Raw genomic sequence first — 24,789 nt, 5'->3', positions numbered from 1 at the left:
CCATCCAACCATCTCATGCTCTGTCGTCCCCTTCTCCTCCTGCCCTCAATCTTTCCCAGCATCAGGGTCTTTTCCAAGGAATCAGTTCTTTGCATCAGGTGGCCAAATTGTTGGGCTTCAGCTTCAGGATCAGTCCTTCCAATGAATATTCAGGGTTCATTTCCTTTAGGATTGACTAGTTTGATCTCCTTGCAGTCCAAGGGACTCTCAAGAGTCTTCTCCAGCACCACAGTTCAAAGGCATCAATTCTTTAGCGCTCAGCCTTCTTTATCATCCAACTCTCACATCTGTACGTGACTACTAGCTGCTATTAATAATAAGCTGCAGGGGAAGTGGTCTCTCTCTGGTTGCAGAGCCCCTGGCCGAGGCACTCACTAGGGCAGAGGGTGTCTCTTCAGAGCTCAGAGCTGACACGAGCTAGGAGGAGGGCATCTGGATCTTGGAAAACATCTTTCTCATTTCCTTGTTTCTCTCCTTTCAGATTCCATCTCAGGAACTTCAGAAGAGATGCCAGGCCCCACCTAAAGAAATAGCTTAAGGGAAAGACTTAAGCAGCGAGCCCTGTGAGGGGCCAAAGGCAGGACCTTGCGGAATGTCCAGGGAAAGCTGTTTTTTACCCAGACGGCAGGATAAAGTCCAGGACAGTGGGCGGGGGCCCAGCTGCTCTTCCCTGAAGCAAAAGTCAGTGTCTAAATCCAGGGTGAAAATAGTCCTCTACCCCCAAAGTCTCTGTCCTGCTTTGGTTTCCTTCATTTCCTTCATAGTACATGTCACACATTATCATCCGTTCATTGAATTTTGTCTGACTCTCCCCACCTGAAAGCAGGGGCCACAGGAACTGAGACTGTGGATCACAGCTGTGTCTCCAGCACGAGGAAAAGGGTCTGGCTCATAGAAGATGTGTGAGTGAATGACGAAATGAATGAATGATGCCTGCGCCTGCGATCGCTCCAGCTCCCACTATAGTCACAAGCCTTTGGCAAAGTAGTTCCCAAACTTTGTTACATTGCAGTCACCTGGGGCATCTTTAAAAACAGCTGACTCCCGGTTCCCATCCAAGCCATTGTTTTGGTTGCTATCTGATATAACCTGGGCATTTTTTTTTTTTTAATTTTGGGGGCTGCGCTGGGTCTTTTTTGCTGTGTGCAGGCTTTCTCTAGTTGCAGCGAGTGGGGCTGCTCTCCTTGGAGTGCACAGACTCTCACTGAAGTGGCTGCTCTTGTTGCCAAGCACAGGCTCTTGGGGCACTGATCGCAGCACACTTAGTGACTGTGGCAGGCAGGCCCTTGAGCACGGCATCAGTAGCTCCAAGGCATGAGGAATCTTCCTGGACCAGGAATCCAACCTGTGGCAGATTCTTATCCACTGCGGCACCAGGGAAATCTTGGGCATTGACCTTTTTTAGGCTCCCAAGTGAGTCCAGTGCACAGGCGATTTTGGAACTGCGGCTTTACTATAGTATAGTGAAGTCGACTCTCTGCAACCCCATGGACTGTAGCCTACCAGGATTCTCTGTCCATGGGATTCTCCATGGCAAGAATACTGGAGTGGGTTACCATTTCCTTCTCCAGGGGATCTTCCCAACCCAGGGATCGAACCCAGGTCTCCCGCATTGGAGGCGGATGCTTTAACCTCTGAGCCACCAGTGGCTTTACTATCCACTCCTAAAAATCAGAGACGTGGGCTGCCAGGTCTGGGAGGAGGTAGGGAGGGTCAGGGGAGGCATTTGAAACAGAAGAGAGTTGTTTATGCTCTTAAGGGTTTGCAGTCACCTGACTTTACAGAGAGTAAAGGACAGGGAAGTTTTCCCTCCTTGCCCTCTCCCAGTCCAAGTTCCATTTCCCCCTCACTCACCACCACCTCCTCTTAGAGGACTGGTTGAGTCAGAGGGAAGGCAGGTTCTCTGACCATTTTCCCTGCTTACTGGGTTTGCATGAGTAAGAAAACCCATTGTTTACATGAGCACAGGTTGACAAAAATAGAGCCTAGCCTTCTAACACTCAGCCCGTGTCCAGAGTCCATAGGACCTGGTCCCAGCCCAACTGCATAGATATCAGCCAGGTACCACACAGGACCGCAGGCCCTGGGGCAGATTGCTAAGGCATCCAAGCCAAAGGACAGACACCAGCACTGAGGTATTTGCCAGTAGGAGGAGGCTCCTGTTTCCGGGGCACACACCTGGTCCAAGACCTGCTCCTGGGCTAGGTAGGATAGGAAGTGATGTGCTGTCCGAACCGCAGCTCCCAGAGCAAGGGGTGGTCCCGGGTGCCTCTTCTTCCCTGTGCAGCACAGACCCTTGGACAGGCCCTCACTGGAGCAGTCGGGGAGTGGGAAGGTCTTTCCCTCGGGGTTAAGAGGCCTCTGTAATCCCATGATCCCACCTACTTCCTTAGTACCTGTTTCTCTTTCTGAAGCCACTGCTGATGTTATCAAAGGTTGAAATTGTCCCCTGGAATGGAAAGCTGAGACTCTGTTTTGTGTGCATGTGTTTGGCCACACCCTGCAGCATGTGGGATCTTAGTTTCCCCAACCCAGGATCGAACCCGTGCCCCCTGCAATGGAGGAACAGAGGCTTAGCCACTGGACCGCCAGGGAAGTCCCAGAAAGCTGAGACTTGTTTAATACTTGGGGTGATGACTTTGGAATCAAGGGAAGACAAGTGCTAGGGGTGGGTGAAGTCTGAGACAGCAGCGTGCAGGGCTTTTTTCCACACAGAGCAGTAGCTGGTGATACGGTGTTTGGACAGAAATAGAGTCCAATGTGTGACCAGGTTTGACCAGTTTGACAGTCCTGGTTGATGACTGATGTTCGTCTTGGAGAGCCCTAGACAGAGTCAGGAGCCCGGCGCTAATCCCAGCTCTGCTGTGAACTGTGAGAGGAGAAGCCATTTCCCACCTCTGGGCTTGTCTCCTTGTTTGGAAATGAGTGGTTTCACTAGTGATTTGAAACACCTTCTAAGCCATGGCACACCTTGTCCGCGTGCAATTTCCTGTGGAAGCCTTCACGGAAAGCAGATAGAAGTGGAGTTATTCCTATTACTTATGTAGAGCACACCCTCACCCCGCTTTTGCAAGGTCTCCATAGAACCCTGAGGGTTTCAAGGAACCCAGCCTGAGAACTACTGGACCTGACGCTTGCCCCCTGCCCAACTCTGGTATGATTCATGTTGTTCTCTGTTCACTTGGCTCATGTTGGTTGGCATCAGTTGTTTGACTAATGTTAACACCAGGTAATGTTGAGAGAGCTCTTTTCCTGTTTTTGTTTTTTTAAATAATATTTATGGGCTTGTAGGATCTCAGTTCCCCCACCAGGGATTGAACCCTCACCCCTTGCATTGGAAGGTGGATTCTTTTCTTTAAAAAAAACATAATCATGCTCATTTGTTTTTATTTTGGTTTTTTATGTTTATTAATTTATTTTTGGCTGTGCTGGGTCTGCCTGGCTGTGTGGGCTTTTCCCCAGTTGCAGTGAGTTGGGGCTACCTTCTAATTTGAGGGCTTCTCATTGCTTGTTGTGGAGCATAGGCTCTAGGAGCACAGACTTCAGTAGTTGTGATTCTTGGGCTCAATAGTTTCGGCTCCTGGGCTCTAGAGCACAGGCAAAGTGGTCATGGCGCTCGGGCTTAGTTGCTCCATGGCATGGGATGCTCCATGCTCCAGGGATCTTCCTGGATCAGAGATCCAACCTGTGTCTCCTGCATTGGCAAGCGGATCCTTTACCATTGAGCCACCAGGGAAGCCCCTGGAAGATGGATTCTTAACCCCTGGACCATGATGATGCCCTACTTGCTTAGCCTGGCCTCCCGCATGGCCCCAAACATGTACAAAATGTTGTCTCTTCACACCCTCTGATGCTGAGCTAACTACTGCACGGTGCAGCAGAAGGAAAGTTAACAAGGGTAGATAACCATGGTACAGAGAGAACTCACTAATCTCTTTCCTCACCTGGATCACCCAGGTGATCATGTGTTTTCCGCCCCCATCAGCTTCTGGAGGACCATTAACTCCTGCTTGTCAGCATTCCATCTGCTTCTCTCTGGCTTTGGCATTCAGCGTCATGGGAGTATGCTCCTATCAATGGTGGCATAATCAGTTTCATGACGTAAGAAGAATCCATTAGAGTGACTTGCAATCTGAAAATTACTCCTGGGTACGTTCCCTGGGAGAGGGCTTCTGTTTTTAATGAGAATGTTATTTCTCCTGAAGAGACAAGTCGGACCCCTTAGGAGATTCACAGCGCCGGGGAAGCATGTGAGGGCATCACCTCCCTGCCGCTCCCCACCTCGGGCCTGTCTGACCCCATCCCTAGGAAAGAGAGGGTCTGGCACTGGCAGTCAAGAGCCCTGTCTCTACTCATCTGATATCTCGCCGTGTGACTTTGGACAAATTCCCAGCCTTCTCTGAGCCTCTGTCTTCTCATCCATAACATGGGGGATGAGTGTTTTATTTTATAGTATTTATTTAATTTATTTATTTGGCTGCACCAGGTCTTAGTTGCGACACACAGGATCTTTGATCTTTGTTGCGGCATGTGCAATCTTTACCTGTGGCCTGTGAACTCTTAGTGGCAGCATGTGAAATCTATTCATAGTTCCCTGACCAAGGATGGAAGCCCTGTATTGGAAGCAGAGTCTTAACCACTGGACCACCAGGGAAGTTCCTATCATTTCATTTAAACCTCACAACTGGAAGAGGCAAGGTCTTGTTCCCACTTTTTAGAGGTGGAAACTGAGGCTCTGAATTATTACATGACTTGCCCATGGTATACTGTAGAACTGGCAGGCTTTAACTCAGCTTGTCCAATGCTAGCATATTGTGATACTCCTCTCTGTCATTCTGCTTCTTAGGACAAATACCTGGAGATGCTCCCTACCACACCAGTTTCGGGAGAAATAAAGAGGGATCAGTAGCATCACCCCCTCTACGGAGCTCTGGACCGTGTCCATCAGGTTCCCCCTGGTGGGGGCAAGGAGGGGCTTGCCAGTCTGACTCTCCACTAACCTTGACTGGGAGAAAGCCAAGATCACCTTAGGTTTCTGCTTCTCTTCCCCTGTTCTGGGTGACCCTATCATGTGACCTGCCTTCTGGAACCTCATAGTCCTTAAGGGGCAACAAGAGACTTGGAAGGAAAGAGGAGAAACTGAGACAGAACCCCAGGATTCAGTGCCACCCTAAAACCTCACCTGAGGGAGCTAAGCTAAGGTCTCAGGGTGGAGCTGAAAAGGCAGAGCAGGCCCAGGGTGCATGGACTCATTCAGGCAGCACACCTTTGATGAATGCCTAAAATCAAGTGTACCCACTGGCTCAGGGTGCAAAACAACCCATGAAGTAGACAGTGCCAGTCCCATTTTACAGATGAACACACTGAGTCTGAGATGTCATAGAACTTGTCCTAAGACTTGCAGGCCAAAGGATTCAAACCGAGGTCTGTCTGATTCCAAAGCCACTGCTCTTTCTGGTACACCACAGTGCTCCTGAGTGTTAGGACTGTGGGGGTGGACACGAAACCAGAGTGAGAAACAGTCTGTGGCCTCCACATGTAGATCTCAGAACTGGAGCGCATAAGCAGGGAGGAGAGGGCCAGTTACGATAGTTTCCACCTACACTGCCCCAGCCTCCTCCCACATGCAACCCTGGCCAGAAGGCTCCCCGCCCTCTGGCTAATGCTGTCCATTTTGGAGAGTCCCCAGCAGGTCTGGGAGCCTCAGTGGAATGCTTTGCCTCAAAAGACAGGCCCTGGTAAACAGAAAGGCAGCTGGAAATTTGTTTACAAGGGAGATATTGGGGCGAGAGGAAGCTGAGAGCAAAGAGCCAAAGATAAGGGGGCTGAAAAGCTCTGTGTGTGTGTATTGATGTTGGACCAAAGGGCGCTACCCATACCAAAGTGCCACCTCGTTGGTCAGTGAGAACTCAGGGATGGCCAAGATAGCTTCACATGGGCTTGAACCGGACAATTAGGAGGGTAAGTCTGCTCTGAACCCTCCCCTGGTTACACAGTGCAACGTCAAGTCAAAGGGAAGCCACACTTGCAAAATTTGCTGGTTTACAGTTTGCCGTCTTTTAATCTGCAGCATAATTTAGAGTTATGAGGGAGCACATTTTTGACTCGTTATATTTACTAAGCTCCAACAGAAGGTCCTTTCCTTGTTTTGATTTTTTTTTTTTTTTTTTTTTAGTTCTTTTTGCCGCTTGCTTGGTTCTTTGTATTCCAATACTGGTTAAAAAGACAGCTTTGACTTTACACCACAAGGTCGGGAAATTTGTGGGTGGGATTCAGGATGAGAATCAATTTAGGAGTCACTAGACTCAGGCTGGTGGTGGTGGCGGCAGTGAGCGTTGACGGCGGGTGTAGGGGCTTGTCGGCAGGTCTCAGTTCGCGTCCGCAAACGTGAACCAGGAAGCAGTGACAGCAAACTCAGAGTAGCTTGGAGTGGGTAGCGGCGGCCACAGCGCCCGCCTGAAAGGCGCGTGAATTTACAAACTCCGGAATCCCAGGGCCCCGGCCGCGTAAACGCTGGCGGCAGTAACCTGGCGGCGCGGGCTCGGGAGGGCCCGGCGAGCTCCACCTCCGGAGGCGCCCGCTGGGGCCCAGGGAAGGGGGCGTGGCCCGGGCCCGCCTCGCGGCCGCGCGGCCAATAACTGGCATTGCCCTCGCCACCTGCCCCTACCTTAATGGGCGGGGTTACCTGGACCCCGCCCCCCGCGGCTCGGGTTCCCAGGCCGCGCTTCCTTCTCCCCTCGCCCCGCCCCTGGCGCGAGGTCCCGCCCCCTTCGAACCCTGAGCCCGGGCGCCTCGTGATGTCACGGCGGCTTTGATACAAAGAACCCTTCGGCCCACGCGGGTCTCCCGGCAACGGGCGCGGGTGGGGGCGGGGTCGGCGCCGTCAACTGGTGCCGAACCCGGCACGCAGTCTCCGCGCGCACCGGGCTGTTCCCTGCGCTGAGTCTCCGTTCGCCCCGCCGACCCGCTCCCGCCCGTTTCTCTCCTGCAGCACGCCGACCCGCGCGCGGCCGGACGGGGATGCGCACCCCGCCTGCCCCCGGGGGCCAGGTAAGCGGCTGCTGGGGGTGGGGGAGGCTTGGGGCCCCGACGACGCGCACCTTGCCGGGCTCATGGGCCCGGGACTGGGGAAGTTGCCGGATCACGGAACTTCGCCCGCAGTCCGGGCGCCGGCTCCTTCCCTGGGAGGGTCCGCCTTGGCCGGGGAGGTCCGGTTACCTGCGCCTGGGTGCGCTGGGCCGCAGGGGTGTAAGTCGCCACCCCCGACCCTCTCCGGGTCCCTGGTGAGAGGGTGGGTAGCGGTAGCCCCGGGGCGCGAGGAGAGGCGGCCAGTTCTCTCCTAGGCGCCGTTTCAGAAAGTGTTTAGAGGGGGATCTAGTGGACTGGGAAGGAGGTTTGTTTGTCCGGACGCCTCCCTTAGGACATCCCCCGCCCCCGCGCCCCACCTCGGCTCCCAGGGTTCCTGCCCCTCCGGGGCCAGTGTTGCCCTAGCTCCCTGCCCTTGGCCCTGCTGAGTCCCAAACCGGGCCGTGCACGGGCGAAGTTTTCCCGTAGCTCTCGCAGGCTGCACGGACCGTGTTCCTGGGCTTCCCTCATCTCCAAGGGTCTCTGCCAGACAGGAGGGAGGACCAGCCTGGTTTGGGGTTTGGGCACAGGGCCCTGCTCCTTCCCAGCGGAGGCCGGACGTGTGCGCGGGTTCTCAGCTCCAAGCTCTCAGGGCCCCAAGAGCCCTCAGGTCCGCCCCGGTAGTCGTGGCAGTTGTCACAGCCGCTCCTCTGCGGGCGACAGGCGTCTCTGAGGTCTGGGCGGAGCAGAGACTTGGAGAACCGAGTGAGAGCTGCAGGAACCCTACGCAGCCCCGGACTTTATTTCTTCCCATCCTTGCACACCCTCCAGGGTACCTCTTTCCACAGGTCCCTTTCTCCCCTGCTCTCCTACAGATGGCTGGAGAGGCACATTTCTCAGCCCTGAGGGACATGCCTGTGTTCCTTGACTGATTTACAGGCCGCCTCCTCAAAGGAGGGTGAGGGAGCTGGGCTCTGGTAACTCAGCGTGTGGGGCTTGGGTGGCAGCCCGCTGGGCTGGTTCCTGGTGATCCACCAAACCTCTGTCCTCCCTTCCTGGAGCCTGGTGCTCATCTCAGGGGCTCCTGGGAAGGGAAACCCCCAGGTCCTTTCCCTGGTGAAATGTATTTACAGTGAGGGCTGGGAGGAGGGTCCCAGCTGGTGCACCTCAGAACCCTGCAGTAGGGTTCTCTTATCTCTCTCTCTTTGTAACCATCTAGCCCAGCCTTGGTGGAGTCTTAGAGTCACTGATTTTGACTGGCAAGTCACTGGTCTTGCCACCCACTCGCCACCAGCTTACTCCACGATTGTCCCAAGCTTTACCCTGCTCAGCTGACATTCATGAAATGCCGATTATGTGCCCCGGGGACTATAAAGTGTGGACACTTTCCACCCCTCCAGGTCTTTGAAGGCTGTTGGGAGGTGGGGGACTGATATCCTGGGTTGAATTGTTCCCTGCCCAACCCTGCCCCGCCCCAGCCCTCGAGGAGGAGTTGATCTGGCTTGTTTCCAAGGTCCCTGTGACTTCACTCAGGTGCCTGTGTCCCCTGTGGGATTCTTAAGTAGCAGGCAGTACAACTCGGGCAGATGCCAACTGGGGAACAGCTCTGTAATTTGGTAGACCCTGGCTTTGATGGAGACGGTGGGGCAGATGACTAAGGCAGGCATGAGATAAGACTGTACCTAGAGGACAGACAGGACCAGCCAGACCAGGTGAGCAGGCAGGAGGCGTGGCCTTTGCCCCGAGGAGGACCATTGAGAGAGACTGCCTGGAGCCTGTCCTTGGAAAGGACTTTCGTTCAGCTGAGGGCAGAAAGAAGAAATCAGAGTGCCTGGAGCAGCCTGCCCTGGGGAGGTACTAGGCTTCAGCAGGAGAACTGGTTGGTGAATATTCTCCTGTTCTTCACCTTCCCTCCCTCCTGGCCTCTCTTCAGAGCATTCAGGCCCCTCCCCAAAGCACACTGGCCCCTTCATGGCCTCCTGGCCCCTTCCCCTCCTGCAGGGACCAGCTACCTCTACACCCGGGGCTTTCTCTTCAGCTGCTCACCTGGAGCCCTGTCAGCACTCATCTTCCAGCACCTTCCTCATTCCTCACCAAGGTGGCTAGAAACTTCTTTTCCTAGGGCTCCAATCCCCCCTCTGAGGTGGCTCTTATGCCAAGGGATGTTTCACAGCTGATTCAGCTTTAAGGGGCTTCACAGTTTCACTTTTTATTTACTTTTAAAATGGTTTTATTTGTTGGCTGCGCTGGGTCCTCGTTGCTGCACGGGCTCTTCCCTAGTTGCACAGGGCAGGGGCTGCTCTCTAGCTGCGGTGTGTGGGCTTCTCTGTGCAAAGGCTTCCGTTGTTGCGGAGCACGGGCTCTAGAGCACGGGTTCAGTAGTTGTGGTGCACAGGCTCTGTGGCATGTGGGATCTTCCTGGACCAGGGTTCGAACCTGCATCTCCTGCATTGGCAGGCAGATTCTTTACCACTGAGTCACCAGGGAAGCCCTCACTTTGCCTTTTATATTTTAGGTGTAGATAGAGAAGAGAGGTTCAAAATTAAATAGCAGATGAGCATTTCTGGGAGGTAGACACCTCAGGGACTCAGGACCTTAGACAGGGGGCAGGGGGCAGCCTGGGCAGAGGGAGCCCACCCTCTAGCCCTGTGCCCTGTTCCCCACCGCCCCCTGCCCCCAGCACAAGGCTTATTGCCTTTGGACGAGGAAGCATCTCTGGCATTGTCTACTGCCTGGGCAGTGGGCACAGTGCCTTGGGTCTGCAGGATCCTTGGGGGTGGACGTTTTCCTCTGTGACTTGACCCAGAAACTGGGCATTGATGGCATCAAGTCACTGGCCTCTTGGATGAGGAGGACCGTGCAGGACCATGCCTGATCCCACAGCTGGATAACCTGCCCACGGCCAGCTGAGCACGGGACAGGCGTGCTGATCGGGGAGACCCACCTGGTGTGCGTCTGGACATTGTGTGAACACGTCCCCGGGCTGTGGTACATGGTCTCCTCCTCCAGGCAGTCTCCAGGGCACAGATTCTTCCCCATTCCTATTCTCCCAGCCTGCACCAAGCGCATTGCCCGGCATAGGCAATTCCTTCATTCAGCAATGGTTGAGCATCTAATTCGTGTTAGGTTCTGTGCTGGACACAGTGAACCCAGCCAACAACAATCCCTGCCTTCAGGGAGTGCACTGTGACAGCAGAGAACAGGCGAACAGGGAAAGCCTGCAGCGTGAGAGGTGCTGAGAGAGAAAGCAGGGTCCTAGGGAGTGAGCGGAAAGGTGTTTGAGAGTAGGGAGGGAAGTCCTCCATGAGAAGCCAGCCTCTGACCCCAGAGGCCTGGAGGATGGACCATGGCTGACGAGGTGCACCCACGGACCTGGAGGGAAGCCACCGAGATCGGGGGAAGAGAGACAGGGGCAGGTGTGCTGTGCCAGGGGCCAGCTGGGGTGTCAGGAGGAGAGCAGCCGTGCAGCTGAGAACGCTGCGGGCACAGATGCGTTTCAGTGCTCGGTCCTCATCAGGCCCCTGCTGCCGAGGGGTTTGGACGTGAGGGCGTTCCTGGGGAGAGGTGTGGGGGTGTGGCCATCTCTGGGTCACATGGGCCTGTCCAAGTAAATATGGAAACTGTCCTTGTCAGACTGTTGTTTCCATTCCACAAGTCGATACCAGCGAAACCCACCTGGATGGTGTCCATAAACGCTGTCTAAGCCGGTGGATCACAGTCGGGGCTGTCCCTCTGTCCCCATGGGCCAGGTGCTGCCAGGGGTGCGGCAGGCGCAGCCCTCAAGACCCTCAGAGAGCTGGCAGCCCACACTTGACGTCGCTCTGGCTGGCCCCCACCCCCCGGCCCCCAGGGCTCAGCTTCCTAGTCTCCTCCTCCAGCTCCCTGTTTTCCCTTAGCGCCATCTTCACTCCCTCTACCCGTGGCCAGGTGGCAGCTCACCTGTGTGCCCCAGTCTCCTTGGGAGGTTCTCACGCACCTGGGCAGCAGCCTCGGGCTCATCTCTTTGTAGCCAAGGGCCCTGATGGTGAATGTGTGTGTGAAGTGGAAGGAGACGCTGGGTATCCAGAAACCAGTGCATCCTCCAAGGGGCACGTGGAGGTCTGGGGGAGGCAGGCTCCCGGTGACCTTGACACAGCTCCTCCTGGCAGACAGTACAAGTAACAGTGACTTTTCTAACCCCTCTTCTTGACTTCTTTCAAGAAATGGGAAGTTGCCCGACTGTTGGACATGTTTTTAATTGATTCAACCTGCTTCGTCTTTCCAGACAAGTGGGTTCTTCCCCAGCAATGTAAACATGATTCAAACAAAAACAAAGCTCTATAGCAGTTATTATTAATATCTGCAGCTCTGCTTATGGGTGCTTTTCTCTCTTAAGGGATCGAAAAGAGGAAGGCCTAACCAGAACGGCAGTGTGGGAGAGTGGGTGGAGCTAGCTCACCCTTGAGTCATCTTTTATCACCCCCACCCTCCTGTGCTCTGCAGGCCTAATTTCCATAAAAAGGGACCACGTGCATTTCATGTAGCCAGTGCTGTCTGTGGTGGACCAGAGAGCAGAGAGGAGTCTTCCGTCAGCCCCAGACTTCAGTCTACCTCCTAGGATAGGAGAGACATAGGAGCAAGTTTCTTCTTCTTGCTCACCTGTTATCCTGGGAGAAATATCTGCTTCAAAACACAAGTGCTCAGGCACCCAAAGCCTGTTTTCTTAAAGCGGGGAAAAAAAAAAAAAAGTGTTACAGCCAGAAAACACCTGCATGTAGATCCCTGGCTCTGCTGCGTGAAGTTGTGGTTCTTCGGGCAGGCTACCTCAACTTCCTGGGCTTCCCTGTTGGCTCAGTTGGTAAAGAATCCACCTGCCAGTGCAGGAGACACAGGTTCAATCCCTGTCTCGGAAAGATCCCCTGGAGAAGGAAATGGCAACCCACTCCAGTATTCTTGCCTGGGAAATCCCTTGGACAGAGGAACCTGGCAGGCTACAGCCCATGGGGTCGCAAAGAGTCAGAGACGACTTAGTGACTACACCACCAACCACTATCTCGACTTCCTGAGCCTCAGTTTTCCCACCTGTAGAATGGGTGTGATACTACTATCCACCTCATAGGGTAGTAATGCAGATAACGTGAGCTCCTGTGACCCGCAGTGCCCGCAGTGGGTTCTGAGTCGTGCTCAGTTGGCGCCTGGTGGATGGTTAGGTAACTAGGGCCAGCACAGTGTGGTCCCTGAGAGCCTGGGCTCCGGAGTCGGGCTCTCTGGGTTCAAGTCCTGGCTCTGCCAGTTGCTGTTTGTGGAATCCTAGGCAACTTATTTAACCTGTCTGTGCCTCAGTTTCCTGTGTGGGAAAAGAGAATGATGCTCCTGCCTCCCTCTAAGGTGGTTATGTGGATCAGATATGTAAATGTATGGGAAGCATTTAAAACAACGCTTGGCATAGGAGCCAACTGCTATTTTTAGTTCCTTCAGGTTCTGCTGGTTTGATTCTTGTGACTGATAGCCATACCACCTAACAGGACTGCTTTTTATTTTTATTTTTTGGCTGCATCTTGTGGCATGTGGGATCTTTGTTCCCTGACCATAGAGTGACCCCTCACCCCGGGCATTGGAAGCACAGAATCTTAACCAATAGACCGCCTGGGAAGTCCCTGACAGAACTTCTTGCAGCCTCGAAATAGGAAGGTGGTGGGAAAAAACCACACTACCCGAGGACCTTTATGGGAGGAGCAAGATTATACTTCCTTAGCCTCTGGGCTTTTTTTTTTTTAATCTTTAAATATTTTCACTTCCTATAGATAACTTAGATTTTTAAAAAATGTATTTATGTAGGGCTGTGCTGGGTCTTCATTGCTGTGGGGGCTTTTCTGTAGTTGCAGAGAGTGGGGGCTACTCTCTAGTTGGGTACGCGGGCTTCTCACTGCACTGGCTTCCCTCGTGGTGGAACATGGGCTTTCGAGCCTGCAGCTTTCAGGAGTTTTGGTGCATGGGCATGTGAAGTCTTCCCGGACCAGGGATCGAACCTGTGTCCCCTACATTGACTGGCAGAAGCTTAACCACTGGACCACCAGGGAAGTCCTTCTGTGCTTTTAAATAAGCCAACATGGCCTTTGCAGATGCCTTCTCTGAGGTTGGATGAAGTAACTGCTGCCTGCCCAGAGGCAGTCTGTGAATGAGATGCAGAGCGTGTTCCTAGGTACCAGCCATCTCCTCCGGGGCTTGGTGTGGGGCTTGGCCTGGCCCTTCCTCCCAGAGGCTGCCTGCCTGATCTGCAGGGCTTGGTCTTTCTACCCAGGAGAAGGGATCTGCGCCACTGCCCTTCACCTCCAGCCAGGGCCTGCCTGTCTGTCCACCTGTGCTCAGCTGGAAAAGCCAGCTTAGACCTGGGCTGCCCGCCTGCTGCTGCCATGCAGTCCCTGCCTTATTGAAGCATTGCGGCTCTGGCTGGTTGCAGGCCCCAGGAGGCTGGGAGAGGGGCTGGATGGAAAGGTGTGGGCTGTGCAGCCACCTGGCCACATCGAGTCATTGCCCTCAGGAGTTTTCCAAGGAGCAGAACTGCCTGTCCCTCCAGCTTGGCTACTCGGAGGTCTGCAGCACCCCTGAGGCGAAGCTGGCCAGGCCGGCCAGCCAGGTGGGTGGTGGTCAGGACAAGCTCTGGCTGACAGTGTTGAGTAACCTTGAATTGGTGGCCTTCTGGCAAAATGAGGGTCCTCATTGACAAGGCAGGTCTGGCCAGTACATTGTTGTGTGATTATCTGCACAAATCATTAGCAGAGAAGGAGCTCACAGTACAGAGTGTGTGTGTATGTGTGTGTGTGTATGTGTACACACACATGCGTGCATGGAGTTGTCACCTGCCCTTCAATGAGTATACACACAGCCAAGGAATGGCTGAGTCCCTTTCCCCTCTAATACCCACGTTTTATAGGTTCTAAGACATACTTTTTTCCCACGTTTTAACATCTCAAATTGCTATGTGTCATACATTTGTTGGTGTGTTATAATTTGACAGTGCCATCTCTTAGCATACTTGAAATAACGGTGCATCTTGAAATCGAAGGCTTCTTGGATTTAATGGAACACAAACTAGGTAGCCTGTGGAGGACTTATCAGTGCCCAGTTTCATGAAGGAAGGAAGCAGAGCCACGTTATAGTGGTGGGAGGATTTATGACGTGACGTTCTGATGTGGTTCAAGGGAATGAGCTTGGAAACCGGGCAGACTTGGACTCAGTTCCCAGCTTTATAGCTCAGAAGCTGTGTGATCTTGGGGAAGTAGTGCGACCTCTCTGAGCCTCGGGTTCTTCCTCTACCAGTTGTGGGTCATGGCTCCACGGCCGTCAGGATTGTATGCTGTGGCTGACAGCGTGGCTTTCGCTGTTCCTCTCTTGCTGGGTACTGACCGTCTAAGGTCACACTGCTTCCTTCCGCCTGGGTTGAAAGGGAACATGAAGGCAGCAAGTGGGTCCTTGGCCTTCCCAAGGTAACAGAGGGAGGCTGGCCTTCATTCCCCGGCTTCTTGACTCAGTGTATAATCCCTGAACACATCTTTTCCTTCCTTCCCTCCTCCTCCTCCCACTTTGCCCGAGTTTTCATTTTCACATGTGTTTCCCTTTAGCAATTTTCTTGCAAATCTCTCTCCTCTCCCTTTCTGTAAAATCTTCCCACATGTAGCCTCTTTGAAAAGCTCCCTGTGCTGGGAGAGGGGAGGAGGCTATGCCCCGTTTCCAGGATGGCACAGGCCCCTGGTGCCTCAACCTGATAGTGGTCAGTGGTCTAGTGTGCTGTGGTCCCTGCAACCCTCAGCCAAGTCCAACTTCTGATGCCACCAGCCCGGCTTATTCCTGTTCCCACGGCGTACAGAGCTCAGCCTGAGAGGCTGCTGCAATGCTAAGTGATGGATCCTGCCATCGCCAAGAGTATTTAACATTCCTGTACCTTCCTTGCTGTGCTGAAAGCAGATCTTGTTCAAATCCTAGTCCTGCGGTCTTGTCAAATTGCTTAACCCCTCTGAGCCCCGGTTTTCTCATCTGAACCATGGCTGATGCACAGAAACACCGGGCACGTGCTAGGTGCCTGATAGATGTCTTCTTTCCTGGTCTTCCTCAAATGTTTAAGACCCCTTGTGTTTCTTCAGCTGGGTGCCAAGGGCTCAGGGAGTGCCAGCCAACAATGTCACTCCAAGTAAGTCCCCTGAAACGGATGAGGAGTTCAGGGCAGGTGAAGGCACAAGGACCCGCCTGTGTAAGCGGGATGTGATGTGTGGGCTGGCTGGGCTGCAGGGGAGGGAACGGGGTGACCAGTCAGTACTTGGCACAGTACTTGGGGGTGAGATTAACAAGGTGGGGGCTGCTCACTAAGGGAGGAGCAGGTCTGAGGGAGCAGCAAGTTGAGATTGAGGCCTCGTGAGATGTCTAGCTGAAAGTAGGCCACACTGGAGCTCAGTGAGAGATGCAGGCTGGAGGGAAACTGTCAAGAGTGGGCTGTGGTCGCTTTCTTTTTTTCTTAATCTGTTTGGCTGCACTGAGTCTCAGTTGCAGCACTCTAGATCTTTGATCTTATTACAGCACGTGAGCTCTCAGTATGTGCAACATCTAGTTCCCCAGTGAAGTGAAGTCACTCAGTCGTGTCCGACTCTCTGTAGCCCCATGAATTGTAGCCCACCAGGCTCCTCAGTCCCTGGAATTTTCCAGGCAAGAGTACTGGAGTGGATTGCCATTTCCTTCTCCAGGGGATCTTCCCAACCCAGGGATTGAACCCGGGTCTCCTGCATTGCAGGCAGACACTTTACCGTCTGAACCACCAGGGATAGCCCCTTCTAGTTCCCCAACTAGGAATCAAACCTGGGACCCCTGCATTGGGAGCACAGAGTCCTAGCCGGAAGTCCCCGGCTGTAGTCTCAAACCTTGTTTTCATCAGCAGTCTCTCTCTGCCCCTCTTGAGATCCTGATGAAAAGCCAGTAGCCTGACTTCCTCCATTTTGCATTCGGGGGCGGGGGGGGGTTCGCGGCCCTACCCTTGATGAGATCTGAGGGTGCACCTCAGTTATTTGCGTGTACCAAGGGGTGTAATGCATTAAACCAGACCTGAGAGGCATGGAGATGCGAGTGGGGTAGAACTCTGCTCAAAAGGAGCCCGTATCAGCTGGTGCCGCGGCTCCTCTGGGGCCCCCGGGAGGCAATGCTCCTGGCTTAGGTTGGGGGGGAACCAGTAGGTTAGGTGTGCTAAGGCTGGGACAGAAAAAAAAAACTGCCTGCTCAGTAACACTTTTCTCCTTAAAATGGTACGTAAGGGGCAGGGGAGGTGAATTAGAGGACCCAGCCTGGCGTGTGCCTCTTTACCTGGTGCCCCAGGGAGGGTCATGGGTGGAGGCAGGGCTTACTGTGGGGAGGGCGCCCCGAGATGGCTGGAGGGCTCAGGGAACCCAGTTCGGGGGTGATGGGGGATGGGGGGGGGAGGGGCTGCCATCCCAGATGTGGTGACTTTCTAACTGGGGGCTTGTTTAGGGACAGGCATGTGTGGCTCAGGGAGGAGTTGTGTTTCAGGCAAAAAGGAATAGCACGTGCCAGGACGTTGGGGGTGAAGCTGGACAGGAGCTTGGGGTATGGGGGCTGGCAGTGTCCTGTCCTGGGGCCGTGTGCGCTGGTCTGAGGAGTCAGGACCTGGTTTTTCTGTGGCCAGTGGGGAGGCCACAGGCTCTATGAGGGGACTGGAGGGACTTCTGTAGTCCTGGACTCCCGGGGGCCTCTCAGCTCTGAGCCCCACGCTCAGTGGTCGGACCTGGTGCTCTCCCCTGTCCCCACTGTGGGGTGGGGGTCCTGGGAGGGGGCCTGACTCAGTCCACCCTGGCCGGCCGTGCGCTGGTGGCCCTGGTACTGGGCTTCACCCCTGGAACCTAAAGCTTCGGTAGCTGGACCTGGCAGAGGCTGTAAGACAAAAAGGAACTGCTGGACTGAGCCTGCCGGGAGCTCGGTCCTGCTGGGGACCTTGAGCTGATGGAACGTGCTGGAAGGGTGGCTCTGCGGGGTGGGGAGGAAGAGTCATCCTGTCATTGGCCAGCTGATCCCACTGTCTGCTCCAGGTGCTCAGTCACTAAGTTGTGTCTGACTCTTTGCGACCCCATGGACTGTAGGCTCCTCTGTCCGTGGGATTTCCCAGGCAAGAATACCAGAATGGGTTGCCATTTCCTTCTCCCCTGTCCGCTCCAGGAGGATGGGTCAAAAGGAGCCTTGGCTGTCAGCTGTGGGTGAACCCTGGCACCTGCTTGGCCTTTCAAGGCCCAGGGTTTCTGCGGCAGAGAGGGAATGGGTAGGGCTGGGTAGGTACCCAGCCTGGCTTTAGACTGTCAACCCTGCTTAGGTTGGGTGGCATCACCAACTCAAAGAACATGAGTTTGAGCAAATTCCGGGAGACAGCCTGGCATGCTGTAGTCCATGGCGTCGCATAGAGTTGGACACAACTGAGCAACTGAACGGCAGCAACTGCTTAGGTATGTTCCCCAAGAAGGTCGTGTCATTGCCTTGTCTGAGGGCGCCCTACTGAAGGGAGTGCAGCTGGGCCCACCTGGTGGACTCAGGGGTGGAGAGCTGGCACCTGGTATCCCTTCCCCAGCATTCACTTTAAACTCCTCTTATCAAGATGGGAACACAGGGAGCCCCCAAGACAAGCCCCACAGACTGTTGGCCGTGTGAGTAATTAAGCCCTCCCTTCAAACAGCCACATCTTTAAAAGCTATAATTTGTAGCCCAAAATAGCTGCCTGTTTTGAGAGCCAGGAGAGCCCTTGATGCGCAACCCCACACACACACACCCCCCAGCGTGCAGCCTGAGAATTCACTTTTGACATTTGGCCTCCACCTCGCCCACGGTTTTCTTGAGGAGAGCTGTAGAGACAATAGCTGGTGGGAACTGGGGCTTCCCGGTGGGCACTTGGGGACTCTCTTTTGAGAATTTAGAGGGGGCCGTGCAAGTTAGGGTTCTTGATTCAGGTTCCCATGGCTGCTCCTGTCTGTGTGATGACAAAGCGGCCCAGAGGGAAGAGTCACAGCATCACTTGAGGGCAAAGTAGATTAAGTTCTCTGGAGTCCTTATCTGTAAGGAGGAGACAGTATTTACTTGCAGGGATTTTAGGGGAAGGAAATGAGACCCACCTGCACAAAGCATGCAGCAGACACAGGCCAGGCAGTTAGTGCTGCCGCGTCTCACCTTCCCGGCCTTGCTTCCTCCCTGGTGTGGTTCCACCTGGCTTCTCGCAGACAGTTCTTGCGTATGGATTCGGGGAGGTGGATGCCAGGGACTCAGCCAACAGGAAACACCTCCCCTGACCCGCAGCCTCTCTGGGCTGACGTGCCTGGAATTCTTGGGGCTGGCTGCTGGGTTTGGTTTCCAGATGTGGAAGCAATTTAAGTTCTGTTTTCATAATCCCCAACAGTTAGCCTCCAGAGTCCACGTTCTCACTTGAAAATCAAGACCTTTGGCTTGACTTCAGGGGCAGTAGGAAGGCTGGATGGCCTGCTTGAATTCTTTTTGTTCAGGAGGTAGCTTCACTAGGGTGCTCAGATCTGGACCCTGGGGTTTGCAGGGACAATTTAAACCCCACCAAGAGCTTGTTCTCTGTGGGAGCAAGAGCTGACCCTAGACCACCTCCCTTGTGGGTTCTCCTTGGATGTGGGTCACTTAGCCTCAGCTGCAGTATCTACCTGGCCTCTTGGTCACTGACCATCATTGACCTTAGACACCCAACCCTGGGGGGGAGTGGAGCCTCTGGTTCTGGCCATGGCAGGAGCAGGCTGGCATCACAGCTGAGTGGGGTGCCCACGTGTCCCAGGAGTGGCAAAGCGCCCTCCTTCCCAAACTGACCACAACAGAGGGAAGAAGTCTGCCCTGGATTTCAAGCAGCCAGAAATACTGCCTGGCGTGGAGAAACTGGTAATATCCTCCTCAATTACTGGGCACTGCTGGCCACGGAGGTGGCCTGGCCCAGGGTTAGATGCTCTGTGTTTCCAGGGCTAACTGCTGATCTCTTGTCAACCAGTCACTATTTAGAGGAAATAACTTTTACATTTATGTAGTATGTACAGTTTTATAGGCACACAGAAATTGCTTTCGCAAGTTTTAAATGCCTGTGGTTGAACTGCATACACACTTCTTTAAAATTAAACTATAATTCCTATGCTATTGAGAGAACACAGGAAATGGAAATAATTTATTTAGGATCTATATATAAATAGTGCTACAAAACATTATCCTGATAATTGTAGATTCACCAGGCTTTCAGTATCTATAAAGTAGTGTATTATCATTTTTAAAGTATATTTATTCGGCTGCACTTGGGGTCTTCACTCTCCATTGTGGCAGGCCGTATCTTTAGTCGCAGCATGAGGCATTTAGTTCCCTGATCAGGGATCAAATCCTGCATTGGGAGCTCGAAGTCTAAGCCACTGGACCCCCAGGGAAGTCCCAGTACAGTCGCTTAAGAGCAGCAGGATCTCAAAATGATCATGGAAGAGAAGCCAAGAATTTCTCTAAGGAGAGACCCCTCCCTACCCCCCAAAAAATCCCAAGTTTCTTGACAAGGTTCTGGAGACCCAGCAGTTCTCTGCAGAGGTTGCATTGAATTGACCTTGAAGGAATTTGCTCTTCTTACCTGGATGAGAAGGTGGGTGGGAAACGTGGACCTTGCTGAGGGGTCTCCTCGCAGGCTTCCTGGAGGAGGAGGAAGGTGTACTAGCTTGCTAGGGCCACAGAGACAGTACCGCAGTACCACACTCGCACATCTGAAGTGTCTTTTTTCATGGTGCTGCTGGATTGCAGGGTCCAAGATCCAGGTGTCCACAGAGTTGGTTTCTTCTGAGGCCTCTCTCCTTGGCTTGTTTTCTCCTTGTGTCTTCGTGTGTGTGTGTGTGTGTGTGTGTGTGTGTGCACGCGCGCTTCCTAATCTCCTTATAAGGACACTGGTCATATTAGATTAGGGCTACCCTTATGACCTCATTTTTCATTTTATTACCTCTTTAAGGACCCTGTCTCCAAATAGTTACATTCTGAAAGACTATTGGTTGGGGGGGTAGGGGGGTTGGGCAGACAGAATTCTGCCCAGAACAGAAAGTTTCTCCGAACCATCCTCCAAGGGTGGAGGAGGTGAGCAGAGCCTCCATCCAGAGAGAGCCTGAGTGGAGAGTGGGCAGCTCTGCCTTTAGGCAAAGGCCCACCGTCGCTGAGGGGCCCTTCCTTCTTATAGCCTGAGCCACCCTCGCCTCTGCATGTAACCCAGACTGCTCACCCTTCAGCTCTCATGCTCAAGGACTGCTGTTACCTGAGGAGCTTGTGCTAGCCCTCCAAGCTCCCTCTTTCTGCCAGCCCTGCCTTTTGTTGTCTAGTCGCTGAGTCGTGTCCTGCTCTGTTGCGGCCCCATGGACTGTAGCCCACCAGGCTCCTCTGTCCATGGGGTTCTCCAGGCAAGACTGCTGGAGTGGGTCGCCGTTCTCTTCTCCAGGGATCAAACCCAGGTCTGCCTGCATTGCAGGCCAATTCTTTACCGTCTGGGCCACCAGGGAGACTTCAAAATGAAGCAAGTCATTATCAAAACGAAGGGTATTTCTCCCTCATAACTAGGTACAATTAACATATCTAGTGAAATCAAGCATCATTCTAATACCACCCAGCATCTATTGAAAGTCCATATTCCAGCTTCCTGTCTGTCCCCAAAAGATCCTTTACAGATCGGCAGCATTGCTTGCTTGCCTGTTTTAACCAGGATCTAACCAAAGGTAATGTTCAGTGTTTATGTCTCATGGTTAATCAAAAACAATAGTTCTCCCAGTGTGGCCTTCACATCCAGCATCTCCTGACAAGTGGTGAGAAATGCACTTAAAAAAAAAAAAAATCTCTTTCAGCCTATCAAAATACACATTTTTAGACCTCACCCCAGACTGACTGAATCAGAAACTGATTCAGTCTGAGTTTCAACCATCCACCCCGCCCTCTCCATGACTCTGGTGCACATTGAAGTTTGAGAACCACTGGTCTAGAAAAATCCCCCTCCCTCTTTATGATATTCTTTCTTGGAAAAGACCAGGCCAGTTGTCTTGTAGAAGATGCCACTCTCTGGCTATCTCCCCCTAGTGATGTGTAACTTTTCCCTCTGTTTGCTGCTTTCCCATCCAGTAGAGGTTAGGCGTTGAGTCTTGATTAGAATTCAGTGTTTTGTGAAGGCTGTATGGTAGGCGATGCTGTGTCCTTCATTCTGTGACACGTCTGGAGGCCAGTGTGTGGTGTTCCCCATTAGAGTGATCGGTTTGATCCCTGCATTAAGATGACAGTAGCCTGTTTTCTCCGTAGTAGCGGTACTAGGGGTGCGGTGGGGACTTCAGCAATCTGTAGGGTGATTCTTTGATATTGTGCAAGTATCCAGATCTTCATCAACCTTTGGTCTAGCAGTTTTATTCTACAGCTGCTGGGTGTAATGTTCTGTTTGTGTCAGGGCAAACTTGTGTTCGCGTCTTCTGTCTGCCTTGTAATTCTCTTGTTTGTGTGCTCTGTCATTTACTGAGAGAGAGGAGTTAAAATCTCCAGCTTGTTGTTCTAAGGTTTGCTTTGTATTTTGTGGCATTGTTTGTTTGGTCAAGCCCCACAGCTTGTGGGGTCTTAATTCTCCGATCAGGATTGAAGCCTGGGCCCGGCAGTGAAAGCACTGACTCCTAACCACTGGACCGCCAGAGAATCCCGGTGGGCCTTGTGTATTTTGAAACGATGTTTTTAGATGCATAAATGCTTAGGAGTGTTACATCTTGTTAAATGATTTGTATTGTTTTTTAATGTCCTCTATCTCTTGCCTTAAAATGTGTTTTGGTATTAATAGAGCCCCTTCAACTTTTGGTTGGTGTTCGTGTGGTCTATTTTCTACCCATCTGTGTCCTTACATTTAAATTGTGTCTCTTATAAATGCCATGCAGTTGTTTTTTTAATCTAATCTGACAATATTTGTCTTTTTTAAACCTTTTATTTTTGGCTGTGGTGGATCTTCATTGGTGCTTGGGCTTTTCTCTAGCTGTGGAGAGCGGGGGCTACTCTCCAGTTGCACTGCACAGGCTTCTCACTGCAGTGACCTCTCGTTGCAGAGCACAGGCTTAGTAATTGGGGTGCACAGCCTTAGTTGCTCTGAGACATGTCAGATCTTCCTGGACCAGGGATCGAACTCCTGTCTCCTACACTGGCAGGCGGATTCTTCACTACTGAGCCACCAGGGAAGCCCCAATATTTCAATAGGATAGTTTGTTCCATGTTATTTAATAAATTACTGATACGGTTGAAGTCTTTATATTTGATTCTCTTTATCTCCCATTTTCCTGAATCCTTTCAGGATGACTTACGTGTTTCCCTATTGCATTTTTTTCTCCATTAGACTTTTAGCAGCAAATTTTTCTTTTTCTTTTTTAACGGATACATTTTGACATGCTCAAATGTGTTCTTGGAACAGAAGTGGGGACAGAGAGCTTAGAATGTCTCCTAGATGGGGGGATGGTGAGGGGTGTTTCCAGGGAGGCCTAGGGTTTGACCCCTTGCCCAAAGAGCCAGATCTCACTGACCCTTCCCATAGCCCAGGATTCGAGTGCCACTTATGCCCACGGATTATCCCTCTGTGGACACCCAGAGCCCAGGTGCCAGCTGAGCCCTGCACTCCGCCGTGAGCTCGGGCAGCCACCTCTCCTTGTCATCAGCCTCCTGGAAAGTCGTCCTGATCCAAGGGGTGGAGGGTGAACTTGGACCCAGGGGAGCTGGTTGGAAGATCTGAATGGACACAGACTGGTATCCAGCTCTGATGACAGGACAGCAAGGTCCCGCAGCGTTTGGGGCAGACAGGACACGTGGGTCAGCTGGACAAAACACGCCTGGCCGGTGCCTGGGTGGTCACTGCCAGGATCTGCCTCAGACACCCCTGCCCGCCACTAACCCTTAATACTTCCAGGCCCTCTGCTCTGCTGCCCTTCAGGGAATTCACCCACCTCTCGTCTTGGTTTGGCTACCAGAGGGACCACCGGGCATCCTTCACTTCTAAAGTTTTCCTGGGGGCTGTGTCATGCCCCCAGCCCCTTCCAGTGCACTCCTGCTGCTGCTGCTGCTGAGTCGCTTCAGTCGTGTCCGACTCTGTGCGAGCCCATAGACGGCAGCCCACCAGGCTCCCCCGTCCCTGGGATTCTCCAGGCAAGAACACTGGAGTGGGTTGCCATTTCCTTCTCCAGTGCATGAAAGTGAAAAGTGAAGTCGCTCAGTCGTGTCCGACTCTTAGTGACCCCATGGACTGCAGCCCACCGGGCTCCTCCGTCCATGGCATTTTCCAGGCAAGAGTACTGGAGTGGGGTGCCATTGCCTTCTCCCGTGCACTCGTGGGACACTACTTTATCAGCAGCGTGTGTTGGAGGGAGGGTGGAGAGATCGGGCCAAGACACAGCTCAAGAGCTGAAATTAAAGCACTGAATAAAAGGCAGCGTGGGCTCACATACCGCTTCCATTGTGTGCAATAGTGGGCCGCCTCATCTGACCACCTTGGCTTTATGTAAATGCGTGTTCTTGAGAAACATGAGCATGGCTTTCTCTTCTGTTCGTTACCAGCCTGAGACTCCACAGCTGATGGGGGCCAGATCCAGGACTGAGCCAAGTCTGCTTGAGAGCCTCAGTCCCCCCATCTGCAAAATGGTCTGGTTTAATACCTCCCTCCAGAGGGTGATGTGAGAAGCAAATCTTGTTTGTATTTTTCACTTGAGACTAATAAAAAGCTCCTGAGGAAACCCAGTTGTCACTATGGTCCTGCTTCTAGGAGCTGCGGATCCACTTTATGGTGGAAGTAGTCTGGCAGGTGGGGCTTCCCAGGTGGCTCAGTGGTAAAGAGTCCACTTGCTATGCAGGAGACGCCGGTTTGATCCCTGGGTCGGGAAGATCCCCTGGAGAAGGAACTGGCAAGCCACTCCAGTATTCCTGCTTGGAAAATCCCACGAACAGAGGACCCTGGTGGGCTACAGTCCATGGGGTCACAAAGAATCAGTCACGACTTAGCGACTAAACAAGTGTGGCAGGTGGGGGCGTCTACTCTGAGATCCGCTCCCAGAGGCTCCTGGGGGGAGCCCAGTTGAGCGGTGATCTTGAGCTGCCGGTGGCACCCTCCCTAAAGTGAGGGTTCAGGAGGTGGACGCCGCAGCCCCTGGCTGGGAGGAGACAGCTTGAGAGCTGCTTTGGCTGCGCCACTGGCCCCTCTCTGGGAGGGGGGTTAACTAGAGGGGACTCTGCTCTAGGCCTGGCGCTGGAAACATGGAGTCTGTCTGTCTGCCTGGTGTAACCACCCCATCAGAGCACAAAGCTTGAGCTCCAGAGCTTTGATCTCACAGTATGAGATCAGTCCCCAGGGCTGCCTGAGATGGGTGATAACCTGCAACAGTTCGGTAAGCAGGAGCTCCCACTTTGTCTTTGGCTCTGATGGGGACAAGTGTATCTGAGTCAGGGTTGTTTTTGTTCAGAAGGCAAGGCTAAGGCACCAGCCTCTCTGTGTGGACACTTTAAATCCCCCTTATTCCCACCTCGCTCCTTGGCTGGCGCCCAGGCACTAAACCAGAATCTTCCATCAGCCACTGATGAGCACCAGCCGCCTGCAGAGCCAGGCCTGGCTTCAGGGCAGGAGTTGTAGCCACAAACGGGTCGGGGACCACCTACATCGCTGCTAATGGCGGCTGCCGGCATCTCTGCGTGATGAGA

At 53.2% G+C, this 24,789-nt stretch overlaps 1 protein-coding gene across 5 annotated transcripts in view; it reads left to right on the top strand.

Moving 5' to 3' along the window:
- The window catches only part of RAB11FIP4 (RAB11 family interacting protein 4), a 107,476-nt gene that overhangs the window by 59,620 nt on the left and 23,067 nt on the right, over positions 1-24,789 (top strand). Inside the window, exon 1 of one of the 5 annotated variants that reach the window (XM_019982347.2) lies at positions 6,823-7,050. The exons of the other annotated variants lie outside the window; for them this stretch is intronic. Within the exon in view, the coding sequence (XP_019837906.2) occupies positions 7,021-7,050 (30 nt within the window). The 5' untranslated portion in view covers positions 6,823-7,020. Of the gene's footprint in view, positions 1-6,822; positions 7,051-24,789 lie in introns of those variants that run through there. 5 annotated transcript variants of the gene reach the window in all.

The sequence above is a fragment of the Bos indicus genome, chromosome 19 (assembly GCF_029378745.1).
Source record: "Bos indicus isolate NIAB-ARS_2022 breed Sahiwal x Tharparkar chromosome 19, NIAB-ARS_B.indTharparkar_mat_pri_1.0, whole genome shotgun sequence".
NCBI classification, from domain to species: domain Eukaryota; kingdom Metazoa; phylum Chordata; class Mammalia; order Artiodactyla; family Bovidae; genus Bos; species Bos indicus.
The sequence above is the reverse complement of the archived record's forward strand: the minus strand, read 5'-3'. Positions and strand labels throughout refer to the sequence as shown.